This window comes from Molossus molossus, unplaced genomic scaffold (genome assembly GCF_014108415.1).
Source record: "Molossus molossus isolate mMolMol1 unplaced genomic scaffold, mMolMol1.p scaffold_m16_p_13, whole genome shotgun sequence".
NCBI classification, from domain to species: Eukaryota; Metazoa; Chordata; class Mammalia; order Chiroptera; family Molossidae; genus Molossus; species Molossus molossus.
The window spans coordinates 59,504,650-59,525,055 of record NW_023425348.1 but is presented as its reverse complement, the minus strand read 5'-3'; the positions used below and the strand labels follow the sequence as shown (position 1 = coordinate 59,525,055).

The following is a 20,406-nucleotide window of genomic DNA, read 5'->3' as shown; positions in this document are numbered from 1 at the left end:
GGGAGCTTGATAAATCATTGCAAGTCTGGGGGGGCTCTGTTGGATTAGAATCTCTGGAGATGGTGCCCTGAATTTTGTCTTTTTTTTTCTTCTTTTAATCAAGTTTTGGGTTAATTCTTGTGCACACTACAGTTTGAGGTCCGTTGTTCTGGAGAAGAGATTATTAACCCTGGACATGAACTAAAACAACCAGGGCGCTCTTTAATTGAGTATCGTCCTATCCCTTAGCAACTCTGATTTAATTGATAACACTCAGGTATTACTCTTAAAAGCAAACAAAACCTCCTTCAGTGTCTCATGTGTAGCCAAAGTTGAGGGACAGTTTCAAAGCCATGGTTTTCAGTGTGACCTGCAGCATCAGCAATACCTGGGAGTTTGTTGGAAATGCAAAATCTCGGGTCCTACCCCAGACCAGCTTGGTGAGAACCTCTGGGGTGGGGCCCAGCACATCTGTATCCAGTTGTTCATATGGAGAAACCCATGCAGGTTATTATCATTACAGTAGCTTTATTAGCTTAGAAGAATGTCACTCACAACTGTAAACCTGCTTTTGCCCACTCCTGCATTAACAAGCCCTCCAGGTCATTCTGAAGCACCACAAAGTGTGAGAGCCGCTGTTTGGAGTCGTGGTTCCCAGTGCTGGCTGCATATTTGAGAATCCCAGTGCCTAGGCACCCCCACACCAACTACAGCCGAGTCTTAGCGCGGGACTCAGGCATCGTATTGGCTGAAGTTCCTGGGTGACTGCAGTGTCCAGGCCAGGGTTGAGCTGCCCGTCTTAGCGGGTAAGGACAGTCTTCCCTCAGGGAGCTGTCGACACTGGGATCTTCAGTACAACGTGATTCTTTCGATGCAACACGGGTGTGGAGGCGAGGGTCTGGGGGATGAATGATGACACCACTCCAAAGCGTGTGATGAGGGAGGCCGAAGGACAAAGCCAGGTTGCCCCTTGCCTCCTGTGGCAGAACCCAGAATGCAGTGGGCACTCTCACCTACACTCACCTGCCCGAGATCCTTCAGGCGGAGCTTATTGCCCCCATTTTATAGACGAAGGGGCGGAACTCCAGGAAGGTCCGACAGCTGGGAAGCCACACGTGAGGACTTGAGTCCCTGTCACAGAACCACACAGTCACCCATCCCCCTTCAGCTTCCCCCAGTCCTGTCCCCAAATTCTGGCTCCTTCAAGTGTTGTTTGATGTCTCACCTGTTACGTTTTGTTGTATTTACCTTTTTGTTTGGCACAGATAAAAAATAATGAACCTTTGATCAACGTGCTTTACAAAGTGCTGAAGAAGTCAGCACGGGGCTGTCGGCCCAGGAGAAGCGTAAGATGATCTGATCTGTGTCTCCAGGCGGGGCCATTCCATTGCTTCTGGCTCAGGGCCGATTCCATCACTTGCTTAACCAGGGGCTCTCCTGACCACCCCCAGGCTTCCTGCAAGTCATTTCGGTTTATTTTCTTCTATTGGAGCTCCTGTCAACATTTTGGCCGGTACTCCAGGCTGAGCCTCTCATCCATGCTGTTCTGTGACTCCATCTTTTGTGCTGCCACGGGGGTGAGGGGTGGGGGGCTTGCCTAGCTTGCCTCCAGCTTGTGTCATGTTTCCATTGTCACTCATCTGCCTCCACGGTGAGGCCTGCCCTAGACAGAGACCAGCATGGTCTGGGTAGTCAAGCATGAGTTCCTTGGGAGGGAGGTTGTTTCTGGTCACCTTGGAGGAGCTGGGTTGTCTTCAGATTCCACTGTGGGCCTGGGATTAAGGTGACTCCTCTTCAGGGCAGGGTGTTGATGTTGGGAGCTGGACTAGAATAAAACGGGGCCACCCCCCTCCCCCTTGACTGATGCAGAAGTAGTGCCTGGAACACACCAGCTTTAGTTGCATTCCAAGGGAGGCTGCTGGTGCTATGCCGGTCACCCTGAGCCCTGAGCAAGGTGTCTGGGGATGTGGTGGAGGGGAGTAAGAGGCCTGGGTGGCCTTCGGTGCCTTTCTGTTGCAGACACTCTTTCAAATGGATAATGCCCACCGACTCACTTTTTCTGGTGACAGTGATGCTGGGGACCCATCGTTGATGTTCTCAGTGGATTTAAACATTGCTAACGCAAAGTATGGTTTTAAAAGGAAAATTAGATGTAATACACTACTTGTGGATGTCTTAGTAGCCTCAGCTCTCTGGAACAGAGCTAAATTTAGAAGCTTCGCCCTGGCCGGTTTGGCTCAGCGGTTAGAGCATCAGCCTGTGGTCTTGAGAGACCCGGATTTGGTTCCCGCTAAGGACACGTACCTCAGTTGCAGTTTGTCCCAGGCCCTGGTTGGGTGGTGCGGGAGGCAGCCACTCGATGTGTCTCTTTCATGTCGATGTTTCTCTCTCTCTTCCTCCCACTCTATCTGAACAAAAAATGGAAAAATGTCCTCAGGTGAGGATAAAAAAAAAAAAAAAGAAGCTTCACGGGCCTCTGAGCTGTGTACACAGGATCACAAAGCCAGCTCTCAAGCCTGAGGCCTTTACAGGAGGAGGTCTCAGCAGGAGCACAGCCAGCTCACCTCTGATTCGTTACATGTACAGACTCACTAAGCAAACATTTCCCGAATATCCTCAGTATGATAGGCCCTGGCTGGGCTTTGAGGATATGGAGAAAATAGGTCACAGCTCACTTTCACCCCTAATTAGGGTAGTGTCCGGGGAAGAGAGATGGAACATTTAATCTGATGCGCTAAAGCCCTTAGTTGTGGGAGACACAGGTGTGGGAGCATCTCCTTTGAAGGGCACCAAACTCGGCTAGAGGGAGGAGGATGGGGAGCAGCAAGTAAGCCACCTGTGTTGAGGTTCTAGCCCTAACAGACTGCCTGAATTTGAATTCCCAACTCACAGCGCCTTAAAAGGGGACAAGAGGAAGTTAGTTCTTTGAAAAGAGGAAGTGCTAATATCCAGAGAGAGAAAAGAAACATTGTATGTCAATCCAAAATGGAAATGAAAGCCCAGAAATTTGGGAGCACTTACTCAAGGGACAAATAGCCCTAAACGCAAGTTTCTAAGAAATTCTATATTACTTATTATTTAATAATGACTGATTCATCAAAAAAAAATTGAATATATATTCATCATTCTGTGAAGGCAGCGAAGTGCCTACTTTTAATAAGTTTTCCATAAAAAAATTTAGAAGATTCCACTTTCTCAAAATGCCCTTTTTGTGTAGAAGCCCTCACTTAATCCCTGATGGTGCTGAAAAAACCAGGCATCGCTCAATTAGTGTCTCTGCTGTGCTATTTCAGTATCAAAACGATATCATCTGCAAAAAGCTTCAGTGAAGTATGGGGAGGAGTTTTGCCAGGAGGAAAAGTCCCCAAAGCACATCTCACTTTGAAAATGATTTCTTCCTGGGAAATGAGCCGTGTCAGCCCCTTGGAGGGTAGACAAGCTCATCGCCCTCTGTTTTGATGAAGGACTGTCGCACAGAGTGAAGACTCTCCTAGCGTACCTGCTGGGTTCCCCTGCCTTTAAAGTCCCAAGTCCTGCCTGGGAAGTTCAGCTGTTTGTGGTTCACCAGGATTGATTTCACCGCCTCCCTCTCCCCTTCTGCCCTTGCAGAAGCCAGCACACCTGCTTGTTTGTGGATTGTTGCTGTAGTCAGTGTGTTTCATGACTGTACGTGTAGGCATACATAATCTGTCAGTTTGAACAGCAGAATTTGGCTGGAGTTCTGTTTTTTTTCCAGGAACTCTGCAGCACTGACCTACAAATATTTCCCTTTGACCTACCTGCAATGCAATAAGCCTCTGCCGAGTGCCTTTCAGTGTGCCAGGCCTTGTGTTCGGTGCTGACTTGACCATGATAAACAAGACGGTGGTCCCTGCCCTCTACCATGTGACCAGAGGGAGCATGGGAGTGGGTGGGACACATCTGTAGCCAGACTCAGTCCTCAGGCCAAGACAGGATGGAGAAGGCATTCTCCTTTGACCTTTGCTGATGATGATTGTCAGGGGGAGAGAGTATAGGACAGTTGGACATATGTGGGGGGGAAGGGAGCTTGAGTTCTGAGGGAAATGCTTACCAATATATCTCTGCTTCTGATTCACACTCACAAGCTTACTGCATCTCCCAGATGGAGTAGGGAGAAAGCGAGGGCCGTCTCTCCAGCAGCTGTCTGTCCATCCATCCTGGGCTGCACTCATACTACACATACCACCCTTCTTGGCCCTGGTTAGCTACTCCCTTGTCTCTTTCCCTGGGCAGACCTGCAAAATGAAGTTCAGCAAGACCGCCTCGCATACACGGGGCGCATCCACCCTGGCTGTTGTTCTGCCTGTGGCTCGGCCATGACAGGAGGGCATCTGTGCAAAAGCCCTGCCCCTGCTCGGCTTTCAGCAAGAAGGATATTTGGGGGAAATGGAAACATGGACTGGAGCGTTGAGTTTAGCTTCACAGGGGTCGGGGAGAGATGGAGAACCTGTTGCACATGTTGGGTCAAGGGAGGGATGGAGAATGTGAATTTTGACTCACCCATAAATTTGGGTGATTTTTGTCTACTGCTTTGTGGTTTCCTTTCTCAAGAGGACAGGGTAACTTGTAACTTACATAAGTACGGCCCAACCTCAGTTATTCCCGGGTAAATTAAAAACCCCAACCAGTAATTACCCAGCTTCCTTGTTCTCTTGGCCAGATCCTCTTCCCAAACAGTGAGGGGGGAGGCGGGCCTTGCTCATGGGACCTGGGCTGCTCAGACACTCCTTAGGCTAAGGCTTGACGATGCCCGAGGGGTTTGCTTGTTCTCCTGGTCCTCCCACCCCACTGCCCTGGGCGGGGTTCAGGGGCTTCTGTCACTTGTGTTTGACCCGGGTTCAGCAGCAAAACTCTTATCAGTGGCAAATCTTCCAAGATTCGTACTGATTTTGAGCAAATAGAAGCTGCTACAGTTGATGATGCTGTAACTTGAACATCTGCATTTCCTTGAATTTGAGAAATTTACAAGTGCTACTAGAATCTTGAAAAGGTTTTGTTTTTTTTTTCTAAAATGAAATAGGCTTAAAAATAAAGCAGGTATTGCCTGAGTTTTTGCCCCTCCTGTGCCATGACACCTCCTGCCACTGCCAAGACTTCCACACCCATCCATTGGGGGGGCTAACTTTCCTTCCTGAGTTTTAGTCCCAGAACCCGTGGTTAAATCTCCTTCACCTTGTTCACCTCGCAGATGACAGGCCGGGACCTTCTCAAGGATCGGAGCCTGAAGCCGGTGAAGATTGCCGAGAGTGACATCGATGTGAGTGAGCAGAGCGGCAGGCTGGGCCTCGGCTGCCAGCTGGCCCCAGACCGGGGTGGGCAGCTTCACAAGGGTTTGGATGGTTCTGTAGCCAAAGGCTTTCTGATTACACCCCAAGACCATGCTCTTTTCTCGTCATCCCAGGCCCTCTCCAACCTGTTCTTGCTTACAGGTCAAACTGAGCATCTTCTGTGAACAGGACAGGATCCTCCAGGACTTGGAAGACAAGATACGAGCCCTCAAGGAGAACAAAGTACGTATCAGTTTTGCATAATCTTAGGCTGGGTGGAGTAGGGGGTTGGTCTTTTCTTAGTCACAGACTGGATGGTATCCAGTAATAGGTGTTAGTTTATCCAGAATAATGTCTTTGGGTTTAAAGGGTATTTTGGGGGTGGGAAGGTTCTTTCTGAACCTGGAGGAAAATAGGGAGACCTTGGCCTTGTACCACTGCCCTCTCTCTCCCTCCCCCTTAATTCTGCTCTGGCCCACCTGTCCCCTGAGGCCTGGTGAGGTGAGCTTGCAAGAGGAGGGCTCCGCTGGATCTGGGCTATGTAGGAAGCAAGTCTGGATGGGAGGGCAGGAATGGGCCAGGGCAGAGTTGGGGGCACCAAATTTGGTCTCTTAGTGTGAATTATTTTTCTTATTGCATTTTAACAAGGTGTTATATTTGTGATGTTGAAGGTTTATAACATGCCCTTTGTCCTAAGAGCTTAAAGACTTTTCCATTGATTCTGATTTATTTTCATCATTTATCCCGTAAGGAGTTGATAGCCTTGTGCCCATTTTGTAGATAAGGAAACCGAGGCACGGAGCTGTTAGGTGATTTGTCCCTGGCCACCCAATGGGCAGAATCAGGGCTGGACTCAGAGACCCTGACTCTCAGGCCCCAGCTGGACACTGGCCCTTCAGTCTCGGTTAGATCCGACAGCTTTGGTTAGTCCCTGGCATAGTATATATAGGAGGCCTCCAGGTACTGTCTCTTATCCTCTTGCTCTTTGACCCTTGCCCCATGTAGGACCAGCTAGAGTCCGTGCTGGAGGTGCTGCACAGACAGATGGCCCAGTACCGAGACCAGCCCCAGCACCTGGAGAAGATTGCCTACCAGCAGAGGTTGCTGCAGGAGGACCTTGTCCACATCCGGGCGGAGCTCTCCAGAGAGTCCACTGTGCGTAGAGGCTGTGGAGGCAGCAGACACTTTCCCCACAGGATGGGCTGGGCAGGGGGTTGCTTTGCTCATCTCACCAGCTATCGTTGACTTGGTGGCCAGGGGCAAGAGTCCTGGGGTAGCAGGCAGCCTCCTGGCAGTAGCTTACCTTGTGTAGGGCTTGACATGTCCAGGGGTGCCTTAGGGTCCTTTCCATCAGTGACTCCTGGATGGCTGTAGTGACACCCAAGGGACCAGATTTCTCAGAGCAGCCCATAAGGCTATTCCCTGACCTGCGTGCAGTTAATTTTAAGATGTCAGAACTTCCACTTTACTTGTTCATCTGATATGGTGCAGGCCCTTTCTGCCAGGGCTGGGAGCCAAAGGTGGGAGAAGGGACAGCGCAGATGGCCAGGGTCAGGGCATGAATGAGAAGACAGCCCATGTCTCTCCCCAGGCCTGCCCAGGACCTGCAGGGCTCCCCTGCCCTCTTGCCCTGGCTGGGTCAGCGGTGGTCAGGAGCACAGGTGCTCACGGGCTCCTGGGGGCAAGGATGCTAAGACTCAGAGTGTTTCCTTGGCCGACAGGAGATGGAAAATGCCTGGAACGAGTACCTGAAGCTGGAGAGCGACGTGGAGCAGCTGAAGCAGACCCTGCAGGAGCAGCACAGACGGGCCTTCTTCTTCCAGGTGGTTCAAGGGCCCTTTGTCCTCCCTGGGCTCTGACTCCTGTGCGCCCCACTGGGCCTTCTCTCCTCCCGGCACTCAGCCTGCTCACCGCCCCATCTCTTCCTCGGGCTCCCTTCCCCCACCAGCCTGTGTTGCACAGCCCCCCCCCTCCCCCGTGCCCCTCTGGGGTGTTTTGTAAGGGTTTTACATGTGGGAAAACAACCCGGGAAGACACAAATGCCAACCTTGAGACCCTTACGGAGACTTGAGAGTGATCAGTGTTTCTTGGTTTTTGGCCCATCTTGGGCTCCTAGAAGCCCCACCTCCTTCCTTCCTTCCTCTGATTCCTGAAGATAGATGCTATCAAGCCTTCCCCTGAGGAGGCAGTGTGAATCCAGGAGGTGCCTCTGGTCTCCAGGCAGACATTAGCATTTCTGGAAGCCGGGCAAGGAGATACCCATCGCTGTGCTCCACTCAGGAAAGGCAGCTCAGAGCCCTGCTTCCTCTGTCCTTAAAAACCGGGCCACCCCGTTGACAGCTGCCTCTGTCCCCAGAGGTGAGGGAAGAGAGGCCCTGTGGTTTTTCTTCCTCCTGGATGGGTCCTCCAGATGCCCCGTGTTCCCTCCCTGTGGTGCCCAACCAGGCTACAGCCCCACCCTCAACATGTTAAAAATGGAAAAGAACCTGCTTGCAAACCCAGCTTCAGATTTCTGGGCCCTGACATGAATTCCACTTATTTGAATTCAGGGAGTATTAATCAAGGCTGCTTGTGTTGAGGCACCTGCTAGGCCCGTTTGGGAGCGTGGCTTGCTAATTGATGAACTGGTTCTAGCCACGGCTCCTCACTCAGGTGATTGAATGAATATGTTGACTCTCCTCATGTCAGCCTCACCCCCAAAAGAGATGGAAATTCAGAATGGGGAGGCTTTTCCCAGGCCCTGCTCTCCCCCTACTCACCCTTCGGAGGTGGGTCCAGGGCCACGTGGAGACTTGCCTGTGGCTCAGGGCTGGTCTGCTTGGCTTCCCGGCACCTGCCTAGCTCCTGCTGCTGCTGTTTTTCCTATGATTTCCCTTCATCCGAGCTGACTAACAATTTCCTCTCTGTTTTCCATCCCTAGCACTTAGCATAATGGCTTGAAAATACTAGGCGAATATCAGTTAAGTCTTTCAATCGATTATTTCTAATGACTAGTTTCTTAAACTGTCCTGTCCCGTTATACCGATCTTCTTGGACTTCCATGAGCCAGATTAATTTTAGCAGTAATTTTGTTTTTACCTTTTTATTCCTTATGTTTCTATGATTATTCAAATCACATGTGAATACATCTCTCTGAAAAGACAAAACAGTGGGAAGCAAAACCAAAACATAAACTTACGCTTCTCTTCCCCCCTTCCCCTGTCTGCCCCAGACCACCTTCCTGTGTGACGAGGGCCACCCGTTTGCAGGGTTGCCTTCCTGACCGTTGTCTTTGCATTTCCAAACATGTGCACGTACCTAGAATTATATAGTCTATTTGGGGGTGGAGTTAAGTTCATTTCAAGAGGAATCATTCTTACACCTTGTTCAGTGACTCACTTTTTTGTCATAACCTTATGTTGTGGAAATCTTTCTAGGAAAGACACCCCAAGTTTGTGCTGACCAATACAGTAGCTATTTACATTTAAACATAAATTAATTAAAATGAACTAACATTAAAAATATATTCCTCGCCCTGGCTGGTTTGGCTCAGCAGTTGGAGTGTCGGCCTGTGGTCCAGAGAGACCTGGTTTCGGTTCCCACTCAGGGCATGTACCTCGGTTGCAGTTTGTCCCTGGCTCTGGTTGGGTTGTGTGGGTGGCAACCACTCGATGTGTCCCTTTCACGTTGATGTTTCTCTCTCTCTCCCCCCTCCCACTCTATCTGAACAAAAAATGGAAAAATTTTTGGTGTGCCACAGAATTTTAGTAATCAGTTTATGTGTGCCATGAGATTAAAAAAAAGGTTGAAAAATCTGTGATCTAAGTGAATTAGTTCTTAACCACTGCATAGAATTTTGTAGTCTGGACAGTCCATACTTCATGTAGCCATTCCTCTTCTGATAGACAGTATTTGCAGTGTTTTGCTTTTATAAAAGATGCCACAATGAACATCTCTGTAACTGCCCTTTCAAGCTCATTTATGAGCACTTATCTCAGGCCCCCAGGAGTAGACCCGATGGGTTGAAATGAGTGACATCGTCAGTGTGGATGGCTACTGCCAGATCACTCTCTAAAAGGCTGCAGTCTCGCCCTCCCACCCACAGTGAATGAGAGGACTGAACCTGTCTACCCACATCCTCGCCAGCACTTGATGTTATCAGTCTCTTTAGTTTGTGCCAGTTTACCTGCTGAAAAAGGACATCTTGTTTTAATTTGCATTTAGTTACTTACTAGTGGGTTAAACATCTTTTTATGTGATTATTGGCCATTTGCATTTCTCAACCACCTCATTTTGTGGTGGTTTAGCAAATAGAACCAGCCCCCCCCCACCGCCCCCCCCCCCCCCCCCCCCCCCCCACCACAGAACAAATGGGTACTATGTTCAGGTCTTAAAACATGGGCTAGTTTTTTTTTTTTTTTTTTTTTTTTTTTTTTTTTTTTTTTTTATCCTCACCCGAGGATATTTTTCCATTTTTTTGTACAGATAGAGTGGGAGGGAGAGAGAGGAACAGAGAGAGAGAGAGAGAGAGAAACATCGACGTGAAGGGACACATCGAGTGGCTGCCACCCGCACGACCAACCAGGGCCGGGGACAAACTGCAACCGAAGTACGTGCCCTTAGCGGGAACCGAACCCGGGTCTCTCCAGACTGCAGGCCGACGCTCTAACCGCTGAGCCAAACTGGCCAGGGCAAAACATGGGCTAGTTTGAAGGCCGGCCCCCTGTTGGGTTTGCACCTAGCTTGGCATTGCTCGTGCTTTCCCTGAATGCCACACAGACCCCCGGGAAGCTCACAAAGCCCTTCCTTGAGCAGGCTCTGTGCTAACTCCTTTGGTGTAATTCTAGGCCAGGCAAGCTGTCAGAGACCTGAATAAATCATGAGCACTGGAGATATGCTTGCAGCCCCATACACACAGTCTCAGTCGTAGGGCCTGGAAACTCGCCTCCCTGCAGCCAGGTTTGGCTGTGAGAAAATTCATAGCCTTGTCATTAAAGACAAGTGGCTTTATTTATAAAGACTGTCATGGCCACCTGGGTGGGGAAGCCAGATAGAAGAACATCTGGGTAAGCGTGTGAGAGGCATTGATAGGTGAGGCGACCTGTAGGTGTCTTTACTTTGGGACAGTGAGTTCAAGCCTTTGCTGAATGTAGTACCCAGGAGCCTTCCTGCCCAGCCTGGTGTGAGGATATAGGAATGAAACCCCACTGCCTTGCTCCTCAAAAGCTTCCTTCAGCTTGTCATTAAGTTCTGAAATTCCATCGCCCTTGGAGAAAGATAGAGGCTCTCTGGCCTTCTCTCCTCCTCGCTCTTCTCTTACACATGGGGGTGACAGAAAGAGTGGGGCAGGGCTGTGAGCTGGCAGGTGGAAGTGTGCCAGGGAGGCTGCCAGAGGAGGAGGGGAGAGTTGACTTGAGCCCCATGTTCCTCCATCCCCTGCTCCCGGCACTCTGCTGGGGGACCTCAGCTCTAGTGATCCTGTTAGCTTGGACACACACTCTGGGCTCAAAGACATGACTGTTCTAGGACACTTGTCCTCTAGGGAGGAGCGGACATCAGGTTCTTTATTTGCTGGTCAGCCCTGAGGATGTGTGTGGGTGCTTAGGGCAGGGGGAGCATGAGCGTCTGAGCCCCATTGGGAAGGAGCCTAGAACACTTGTTGTCATGGTGGTTGGACAGTGTTTGATCAGGGACTTTTCAGTGACTAGTCCTGTGTTCGTTCAACATACATGCACTAAGAATCTGCTGAGAACCTGCCGCTGGGGATGTGTCAGAGCGCGCAGAGTCAAGTTGTAGAATCAGGTCCGTAAGCGTCATACAAGCGAGAGCTCTTCTGATGAACTGAGGGTGGCCGGGTGCCTCGAGAGGATGTGAAACCCTCTGTCCTCCCCGTGATAACTTAAAAACTGAAAGAAGACTCTAGTCGATGTTTAACAACTGTCTTAAAAGATGCCCGCAGTTCCTTAATCACGACAGACCCCACTCACTTCTTTCTAGGGCCCCTTCCCAGCCGGTTTCAGTTGTAACTTGTCAAGTGTGTGTATATAGTCCTGTAGCCGGGCTCTTTCCCCATTACTTTTTTTAAAATTTATTTTTAATAAATTAATTTTTTTTCTTTATTAATTTAGAGAGAGAGAGGAAGGGAGAGGGAGATAGAAACATCGATGAGAGAGAACATCAATTGGCCGCCTCCTGCATGTCCCCCACTGGGGATCGGGCCCACAACTTGGGCATGTGTCTTGACCGGGAATCGAACCGGTGACCTCTTGGAGCATGGGTGGATGCTCAACCACTGAGCCACACTGGCCGGGCCCATTACTTTTTTTAAATAACAGCATTATTATAGAATTCCTTTTTAAAGTATACAATTCAGTGCTTTTTAGAATAGTCAGAGTTGTGCAACCATCCCCACAATCAATTTTATAGCATTTGCATCATCCCCCAGAAGAAATCTGTACTATTAACAGTCACTGCCATCCCACCCTCAGCTGGCCACGCCTGCTCGAGCCAAGTACTAATCTACTTTCTGTCTTCATGGATTTACCGTTCTGGACATTTTATAGAAGTGGAATCATACAATACGAGGCCTTTTGTGTCTGGCTGCTTTCACTGGGCATGATGTTTTCCAGGTTCATCATGTAGTAGCAGGTATCAGCACTCTATTCCTTTTTATGGCTGAATGTACTCTGAACTAAACTTCAAATCCCAGGATTAGCTGTCTTTTAGCGGGAACCGAACCCGGGTCTCTCCGGACCGAAGGCGGACACTCTAACCGCTGAGCCAAACCCGCCAGGGATTAGCTGTCTTTTAAAAGATGCTCTTTATATTCTAGGGAAGGCATAAATAAGCTCTAGTCCTTGCCTTCTCTTCCCTCATGCAGTGGTTGCCTAAGATGGTCTGTGTTTTGAAATTGTGGTAAAATATACCTAACGTGAAGTTTACCACCTTAGCCATGTTCGAGCTCACGGTTTGGTAGTGTTACTTGTATTCACATTGTTGTGCACCCATCTCCACAGTTGTTTTTGTCCTGCACAGCTGGAATTCTGTACCCATGAAAAAGCAATCCTCACCCTGGCCGGTTTGGCTCAGCGGTTAGAGCGTCGGCCTGCGGTCCAGAGGGACCGGGTTTGGTTCCCACTAAGGGCATGTACCTCAGCTGCAGTTTGTCCCTGAGCCCTGGTTGGGTCGTGCGGGAGGTAGCCACTCGATGTGTCCCTTTCACGTCATTTTCTCTCTCCCTCTCTCCCTCTCACTCTCTCACTCTCTCTGAACAAAAAATGGAAAAATGTCCTCGGGTGAGGATTAAAAAAAAATAGAAAAAGCAATCTCTGTTCCCCACCCCACCCACCCGGCAGCTGGCAGCCACCTCTGTCTCCTTGGAACCTGCCCTGGATGCCTCGGATAAGTGGAACCGTGCAGGACTTAAGGCAGCCTGTTCTTAGATGCGGTGGAGCTAGGCAGGGCGGACTGGCGAGAGCTCCCCTGAAATGGCTCTCCCAGCCTGGGCACCCACCATCCAGGTCTGCGCTCCCCGAGAAGCCGTGAAGTGTGCGTGGCTCTAGCCCTGGGGGGTTTCCCAAGGAAATGCTGCCTTCCCAGGGTGAGGGTCCCTGTGTGAAATGACAGCACCAATCCTAAGACAAAAATTCTTGCAAGGAGCTAAGAGGGACACGAACCACCCCTTGTCTCCCGCAGGAGAAATCCCAGATACAGAAGGATCTCTGGAGGATCGAAGATGTCATTGCAGGCCTGAGCGCGAATAAAGAGAACTTCAGGATCCTGGTGGAATCGGTCAAAAATCCGGGTGAGTGGGCCGTCGCCCTGGAGGCCAGCACCCAGGGGGTGGGACGGCCTCCGGAGGTCGGGTCCTCGTGGTGGAAGTCACTCCTCCGAGGAAGCGGGTCTGGGTTCCATCCCCTCCTTTGCTTCCCTCTGTGCCCCTTAGAGAGAAAAACGGTGCCTTTGTTTCCTCACCCACCTGTGCCTTCGCTCTCAACCTCTGAGAGCAAGCCGCCCCCGCAGCCCAGCCCTCCCACCAGCCCTGTGCGGACCCCCCTGGAGGTTCGCCTCTTCCCTCAGCTGCAAACCTACCTGCCCTACCGATCTCACCCGCCCCAGCTGAGGAAGGTGACGTCTCCTCTTCAGTCACCCACCAAGACGAAGCCCAAAGTTGTAAGTATGATGACCAGGAGCTGAGTGCTGTCTTCCTCTCTGGCAGATGACTGCCCTTCTGTGTCCTCAGGTCAGCTTCTCTCAGGAGAGAAGTTTTTAGGGAAACATGGGGAGATAGAACCAACCAGAGTCCTGAGCCATGAGAAGTTAAGGATTAGAGGGGCCCTGCCTTTGGACCTCAGACTCCCAGAATTCAAAGGGCCCTTCAAGAGACTCTAGCCCAAGCCTCCCATTTTGCAGTTGGGAAAACTGATGCCCAGCAAGAGAAAGTGACTGTGATGAGTAGGTGGAATTTGTGGCCTGCACCGTGCAGAGAGGTGTGTGGCTGCCCCTTGCAAACCTGCAGTTACACACGCCTGTGAACTGTGAGCTCATCTCAACAGAAGGACATCCTTGTCTTCACCTACAGCTGAGCACTCTGCTGGGTTGTAGGATATTGATCTTCAAAATAACCTCATGCAGGAAAGTCAGTATCCCCATCCCAGAGACAGGAGAACTGAGGACCGAAGGTGTTAAAATTTGCTTCAGATCTCCATGTTAGATTCAGTCCACATCTCCTGACCGTGCTCTGTGCCTCTGCCATCTTATTGGACATTCATCCCAGGTCCTCAGGTCAGGTTTGTGGCCATGGTGATCGCCTGGGCCAGTACTTTGGCTTGCCTGGCATAGAGAGGGGCCAAGCCCAGGCAGAGTCTGGGACAACAGGAGACTTGAAGGAAACAAGGTGTGGTCAGGTACTGTGATAGCTCACACAGGGCCAGGCCAGCTTTGGGTGGAGAACATGAGGGGTCTGGTCCAGGTGACTGGAGAGCCATGGCAAAGGGGACCTTGGAAGGGAGGCCTCTAGGATTCTGGTTGGAGGAGCTTTGCCTGGGCATCATGTGTGCCCAGGACCTCTGAAGAGGTCAGTGCACTGCAGTGGCTCAAACCAGTTCCCATAACCGTCCTCACCTTTTACCTGCTACCGGCCAGGGCCCAGGGCCCCGGGACATTGTGAATTTCTTCATCTTGAGATCTCCTTCCCAATCCCAGATCTAAGAGGCATGGTGCACCCTTGACTGAAATTGAACCCGCGAGTCTTTGGTCCGAGGGCCGACGCTCAAACCGCTGAGCCAAACTGGCCAGGGTTTATTCATTTTTATGTGCCTTAGTTTCTTGAATTTAAAGTCACTTACTTTTTTATTAGATAATACTCTCAAAGGGTACAAAATCAAAAGACATGAAATAGATATATATATAATAAAATGTCTCCCACCCTTTGTCTCCAGAAATTCTATTGCCTTCAATTTAGGGCAATGGATGTTTTGTGTTTATCTTTCCGGGGAGCTTTGCAGAACTTGGTGATTCTGAGATCATGTCAGGGTCAGAAACCTGATGCTCAGAGACGGGATGACCGTCACACACTGGTGAAATGAGTTATAAAAGAAGAATGCGGACAAACCTTCGCAAGGCTAGCTTGCCGTGCCCTTCCCCAGGCCCTGCAAAATTCTGAGAAAAAAAGCAGAATTAGACTAAGAAAGGGGGGGTTTAGGAGGCAGGAGCCTCAATGGTCACTTGTCCCAGGAGTCGATGTCCACGGCAGTTGGGAGCCAGGCTGTTGATCTGTAGCGAAGCCACAGCCCTCAGAGTGTCATGGCCCAGGCGGTGTGAGGGGAGGGGAGTTGGAGGAAAACAGTGACATTCATCATCCTCAGGGAGTGGGCTGTGGGGCAGGCAGTCAGTCACCCATCCTGACCGCCTGCTCAGTCCCCAGGTTGGGAAGGAGGAAATGTTTTGTAACGGTCACACTACTGATAGGGCGGGAGGAAGACTGTCCCTGCTCAGCTCTCCAGACGGCTGAGAGTCTGAGGCTGCAGGGCCGGTGTCGGCTGCCTGAGCACAGCAGAGCGGGGCAGAGACGTGGGGTGGCGCTGCCACAGACTTCGGGGCCAGCCTGCTCCCCCTCTGGGGCATTCGGAGAAGGTGGAGTAAGAACATGGATCCAGGTGACCAGAGCTCTGGATTTGGGGACACAGCGAAGGCAACACTTTGAAAAAAGGAAAATGGGTGAATCGCAGGGAAGAATGGATTTGGAGCCGAGGGGACGCCTTCCTCACAGCTCAACCAGGGAAAATGTTGGCACCTGTGGGCCGCAGTGGTTGTGCTCTGCAGGCCCGAGGTGGACGTCCGGCCCTTTGGGCCACCACAGTGGTGGGGCTGCGCGACCTGCTCCCCCCAGCTCCCTCTCACTGGGTACCCGCTCTGCTCCTTTTTCTGAGCAGGAAGAGGAGGCACCTCCCAGGCCCCCGCTCCCTGAGCTTTACAGCCCGGAGGACCCGCCCCCCGCCGTGCCGCCTCTGCCCAGGGAGGCCACCGTCATCCGGCACACCTCAGTGAGGGGCCTCAAGCGGCAGTCGGACGAGAGGAAGCGAGACCGGGAGCAGGGACAGTGTGTGAACGGGGACTCGAGGGTGAGCAGGACCCCGGGGACACCTGCAGTGGAGGGAAGTGGCGTGACACTGGGCAGGTATGACAGCCTCCTGCTCTGCCCGCAGGCGGAGCTCCGGTCCTACGTCAGTGAGCCTGAGCTGACGACTTTCAGTGGGGACACGGCCCAGCCTTCCCTGGGACTCCTGGGCCCCGAGACCAGGTACCAGACGCTGCCCAGCAGAGGTAAGGCACGCTGTCCTCAAAGGCCTCTGGGAAGCCCCAGCACTGCCAGTCACTGCTCCCCACTCTCCCACGGTACCTCGCACCCTCGTGCCTGCAGCTTCAGGCTCTGGGCTTCAGGGAGGCCGGTCCTTCCTTCCTCTGGCCCATACCCTGATTCTCTTTCTTTTCGTTACATCTGTTCCTGGAAATGGTGACAATAGCAGTTACTATAAAGGTTGGCACTGTATTGTGTTAAGCACTTTATAATCACTTAGCTAATATTCATAGTCTATGAGGGAAGTGCTATTATTGTCTTTGTTTTAGATATAAGAAAACCAAGGCTCAGAGAAAGTAAGCACCTTGCCGATTAGTAACCAGTGACAGAGCCAGAAGCCAGTCCTGGTGGTCTGGCTATAGCCGCTGCCCCTGCAGGTGGGGTGCTGGGGACGGCATCAGCTTGGCCATCTCGTGCCTTCCGAGGATGATTTCCTCTGTGTCACTCAGGCTCACTGAATCCTTTCTTTAAACACACTTCAATTGGGCCTTCTTCTCGCTGTCCTTCCTTCTCCCTTCAAGGTGGGGATGGGGACAGACTTAGGCCCTCAGGCTTACCCGTACCCCATTTTTCCCATAGCCAGACCCTCTTCCTCAGAAATCTCCAAAAAGGGAGGCCTCCAGAACCCCGGAGCAGGTGGACCAGGCTCCCTCACGTGTTCCACCTGTCTGCTTCCGGAGGTGGACGGTCAAGCGCTTTCGCCCATTTGGCCAGGTGGACACACACACAGCCATGGTTCCCGCACGTGTAGGGCTGTGTGACCCCCAGCTCACCACGCTGTCTAGGCTTACTTTGGCCACGGCAACCCTTGACACTGGGCCCGGAGGCCCTGTCCCCTTCATTCATTACGGCTTGGAGGTGTTTATCAAGGGCAGTACTGGTGACATTGTGGGCAGGACGTTTCTTTGTTGCTTGGGATTCTCTTTGCCATGAGCTGTTTGCTAGTGGTCCCCCCAGTTAGCGGGATGCTCGTTTCCAGATGTCAAGGACCACCTCTGGTAAGAATTGCTGCTGGTGGAGAAGGCACAGGCCGTGGCCCCAGCCTCCAGGCTGAGATGGTTCCAGAGCCACAGGACCCACATGTGCGAAGCACACGGTCAGCGGTGCTCCTGCCGTGTGCCTTGGACACATCTCTCAGCCCTTGGGAGCTTTGGCTCGCCCACCCCTGCAGGGGTTGAGTAATACTTCCTTTGTAGGTCCAGTGGGACAGAAGTCTAGACAACAGTGCTGCCATAGTAACCGCTCAGTAAACGTTCGGTGCCTGCCCCTTTCCCTTCATTCGTTGACTCCTTCAGTCAGTCAACCAAGCATAGTTGAGTTTGCAGTCTAGTTAGGTGTGTTGCCACGGTGGTCAGTGTCAGTGGAGATACTGGAGGATATCGGGGTAACTGATTCTGCCTGGGGCATTTCAGGAGCCTCCACACAGGCGGGGTATCCACACTGGGCCGCGCAGGGGCCCCGAGAGTTCATCAGAAGGAAGGGATGCAGGGCATTCCTGCTCCTCCAACCTGTACATCTGCCAAGCAGCCCCGTCCTCTGCGTGTGAGGGGAGACTAGTCCACAGATCTGTATGGACACTGTCCCCCATTGTGGGCAGAGGGCACCCCTGGACTGGCCACTCGTCCTGTACCTGGAGCCTTGCTCTTCAGGCCCTGTTGGCTGAGCCCTTGTGGTGCCTGACAGCAGGGGCAGGGAGGGAGGGAGCAGGGAGGGGCTGGTGGCCTGTGCACCCCACCACAAGTACTCACCTTGTCTTTCCTCACGAAGGGCTCTCAGGGTCCACGTCACGGCTCCAGCAGTCGTCCACCATCGCTCCCTACGTCACCCTCCGGCGGGGTCTGGATGCCGACAGCAGCAAGATGACTTTCCCTGTGAGTGGCCTTGAGCAGTTTCCGAGGAGCTCGCTGCTCCCTCTCGCACAGAGGGAAGGGCTCCAAGGTGGATGGTGACTGGCAGTCCTGTGAGCCCTGGGGACGGTCTCTGAGGCGATCTCAGCCCCTCCTGAGCTCAGGGTCCTTGTCACCACGCGCTCAGTGATACCTTTCCCCCCTGCCCACCCAGAGGGGCATCACCATTTCCATTTCCTGAGGACCCCACCTTTCTCCCCAGCCTGTGAGGCTCGAAGGAGGGAGCCCAGGAAGTCTGCGCCCTGAGTTCCGAGCCCACCGTGTGCTGCTTGTAGACCTGACCGCAAAGGCCTGGGCCTCAGTGTCTGCATCTACAGAATGGGGTGCTGCCAGGGAGCCCATGAAGGCCAGGGCATCATGTCCGAGGATGCCTAGCGGAAGTGGTTCTCGGTGGCCGAGCCCAACCAGACAGTGTGTTTGTGTGAGAGACAGACAGACCAAGAAGGGAATGAAGCCAGCGGCGCGGCTGCCCTCTGCCCCAGCCCAGCTGCTCTGTCTCTCGCCCTCTCCCTCCTCAGAGACCCAAGAGTGCCTTGGAGCGCCTGTACTCAGGGGACCACCAGCGGGGCAAGATGAGCGCAGAGGAGCAGCTGGAGCGCATGAAGCGGCACCAGAAGGCCCTGGTCCGAGAGCGCAAGAGGACGCTGAGCCAGGGAGAGAGGGCGAGCCTGCCCGCGCCTCACTACCTCAGCCACCCGCACCCCGGAGACCTTGGCTCAGTATGTTAGGAGGGTCCAGGCAGCTGGGGCTGGGACAGGGAGCAGAGCTTCCCCGGGTCCCCTGAACACAAGCGTGTCACACCCCTGAGTGAGTGGGCTGTTGACCCAGGTGGTTCAGAGAACACCTCACGGGGCTGTTTTGCTCACAAGCTGGGACGCATGCGTGACCTGGTCAGAGGGTGATTGGGAAGCAGAGCTGGCCTGAGGATGTCACTGCAGGAGTCAAGGAGCCTGAGGAAACGCCCAGCCAGTCCTCTGAGTTGAGCTTGAAAGAGCCCTTTGTAGGCCTTCAGAGTCTTTCCGCTGAATCGAGGACTTGGGAATATGTACTTGGTTTGAGGATTCCAGGAGTGGAGGAGGAAGAAGGTGATAGGATTTGATGAGGAGGAGCACAAGCCCACCAAACCCCCAAACTTCCGAGCAGATGCCCTGTGGGGCAGCTGAGCACAGGGTCACGCCCCGCAGCTCTGGGCTGTGCTCTCCCTGCTTGTGGTGCCCACCGGCTTCATGGTGCGCCAAGTGAGCCAGGGAACTCTGCTACCCCTGGTGGTGCTTCCCGGCACTGCACCCTGCCCACAGTCGCCTTAGGTCCATTTTGGATACATCCCTTTCGACATAACCCTGTTGTTTAAAACCGAGTGTTTCCCTAGACCTCAAGCCTGACTGTTCTTTCCCTCATTCATTGCACAAGCTCCTTTGCTTTTAGTGTCACCGCTCGTTGCCTCTCTAATCCTGCCTGATTGTATTTACAGAAGCTTCTAATTCTCGTTGAACGTTCTCTAACGGGCCTGTGCTCTTTGTCACCAGGCTTATAATAGCAGCTCTTGTCTCCATAGACTAGCGAGCACTCCCGTGTGTGGCTCACCTTCCTGCTGCCCCCTCCGTGTAGGCCTACTGCTCACAATGCACTCATCCCAAAAGCCGCCCGCGAGACCGAGCCAGCCTGCCGCCTCAGGGCCGTGGTCGCTGGCAGAGGTCTGGGCATTATGAATTTATCACGGTCCGCATCTTGCATCTGGACAGTAGATACAGACTTCAGAGAGTGTACATGTGAATAAATTCTATCAAGTTAAAGTGGTTTGGTTTTAATTCCTTCAGTCCCATTGAACAGTTTCTTATGGAAAACTTTTTGTGTTTTTAGTATTTAATAACTTGAACAGATGGCAAGCTACATTATGTTCTGTGTTCAGAGGGGCCTCTGCAGCTGTTAGCTCAGACACCAAAGGGGTAGGACCCAGGACACTCATATCCTGAAAAGCTGCAAAGCCAGTAACTTTTAAACTTTATAAGCTAATGTTATGTGGGGTAACACTGACCTTTTACAACCTGATGTCTCAAATGTAGAAAGGTTATCTAATAGTCGTAACTTGAATACCTTGTAATTTTTCTCTTAAAAAAGAAAAGACTTGTGTAAGTCTCTGTATCAACGCCAATAAACGTGTTCCTAATGATAATGGATTGGCGTGGTTCTTCCCCAGGATACACCACAGAGCCTAGTGACCTTTTTCTGTTTGTGGAAACAATCAGGCTGGGTTTAAATGAGGCCTTATCTCTCTATCCGGAGCACATTTGAGCGCGTAAGAAAATGTGCTTTTTCTTTGTGAATCATTAAATTGATTTTTCATCCCTGAAATGTCAACTGCCTAATCCTTTCATACTGTGATTGGAAGCCTAAG

At 51.9% G+C, this 20,406-nt stretch overlaps 1 protein-coding gene across 1 annotated transcript in view; it reads left to right on the top strand.

The window, feature by feature from the left end:
- PLEKHA7 (pleckstrin homology domain containing A7) overlaps nucleotides 1-20,176 on the top strand; it is a 203,870-nt gene extending 183,694 nt beyond the window's left edge. Inside the window, exons 14-23 of the mRNA XM_036259722.1 lie at nucleotides 5,189-5,257; nucleotides 5,430-5,510; nucleotides 6,273-6,422; nucleotides 6,989-7,090; nucleotides 12,942-13,050; nucleotides 13,192-13,418; nucleotides 15,680-15,868; nucleotides 15,953-16,070; nucleotides 17,872-17,975; nucleotides 18,530-20,176. Coding sequence (XP_036115615.1) covers nucleotides 5,189-5,257; nucleotides 5,430-5,510; nucleotides 6,273-6,422; nucleotides 6,989-7,090; nucleotides 12,942-13,050; nucleotides 13,192-13,418; nucleotides 15,680-15,868; nucleotides 15,953-16,070; nucleotides 17,872-17,975; nucleotides 18,530-18,739 — 1,359 coding nt within the window. The 3' untranslated portion in view covers nucleotides 18,740-20,176. The remainder of the gene's footprint in view (nucleotides 1-5,188; nucleotides 5,258-5,429; nucleotides 5,511-6,272; nucleotides 6,423-6,988; nucleotides 7,091-12,941; nucleotides 13,051-13,191; nucleotides 13,419-15,679; nucleotides 15,869-15,952; nucleotides 16,071-17,871; nucleotides 17,976-18,529) is intronic.
- Nucleotides 20,177-20,406: the final 230 nt, after the last annotated feature.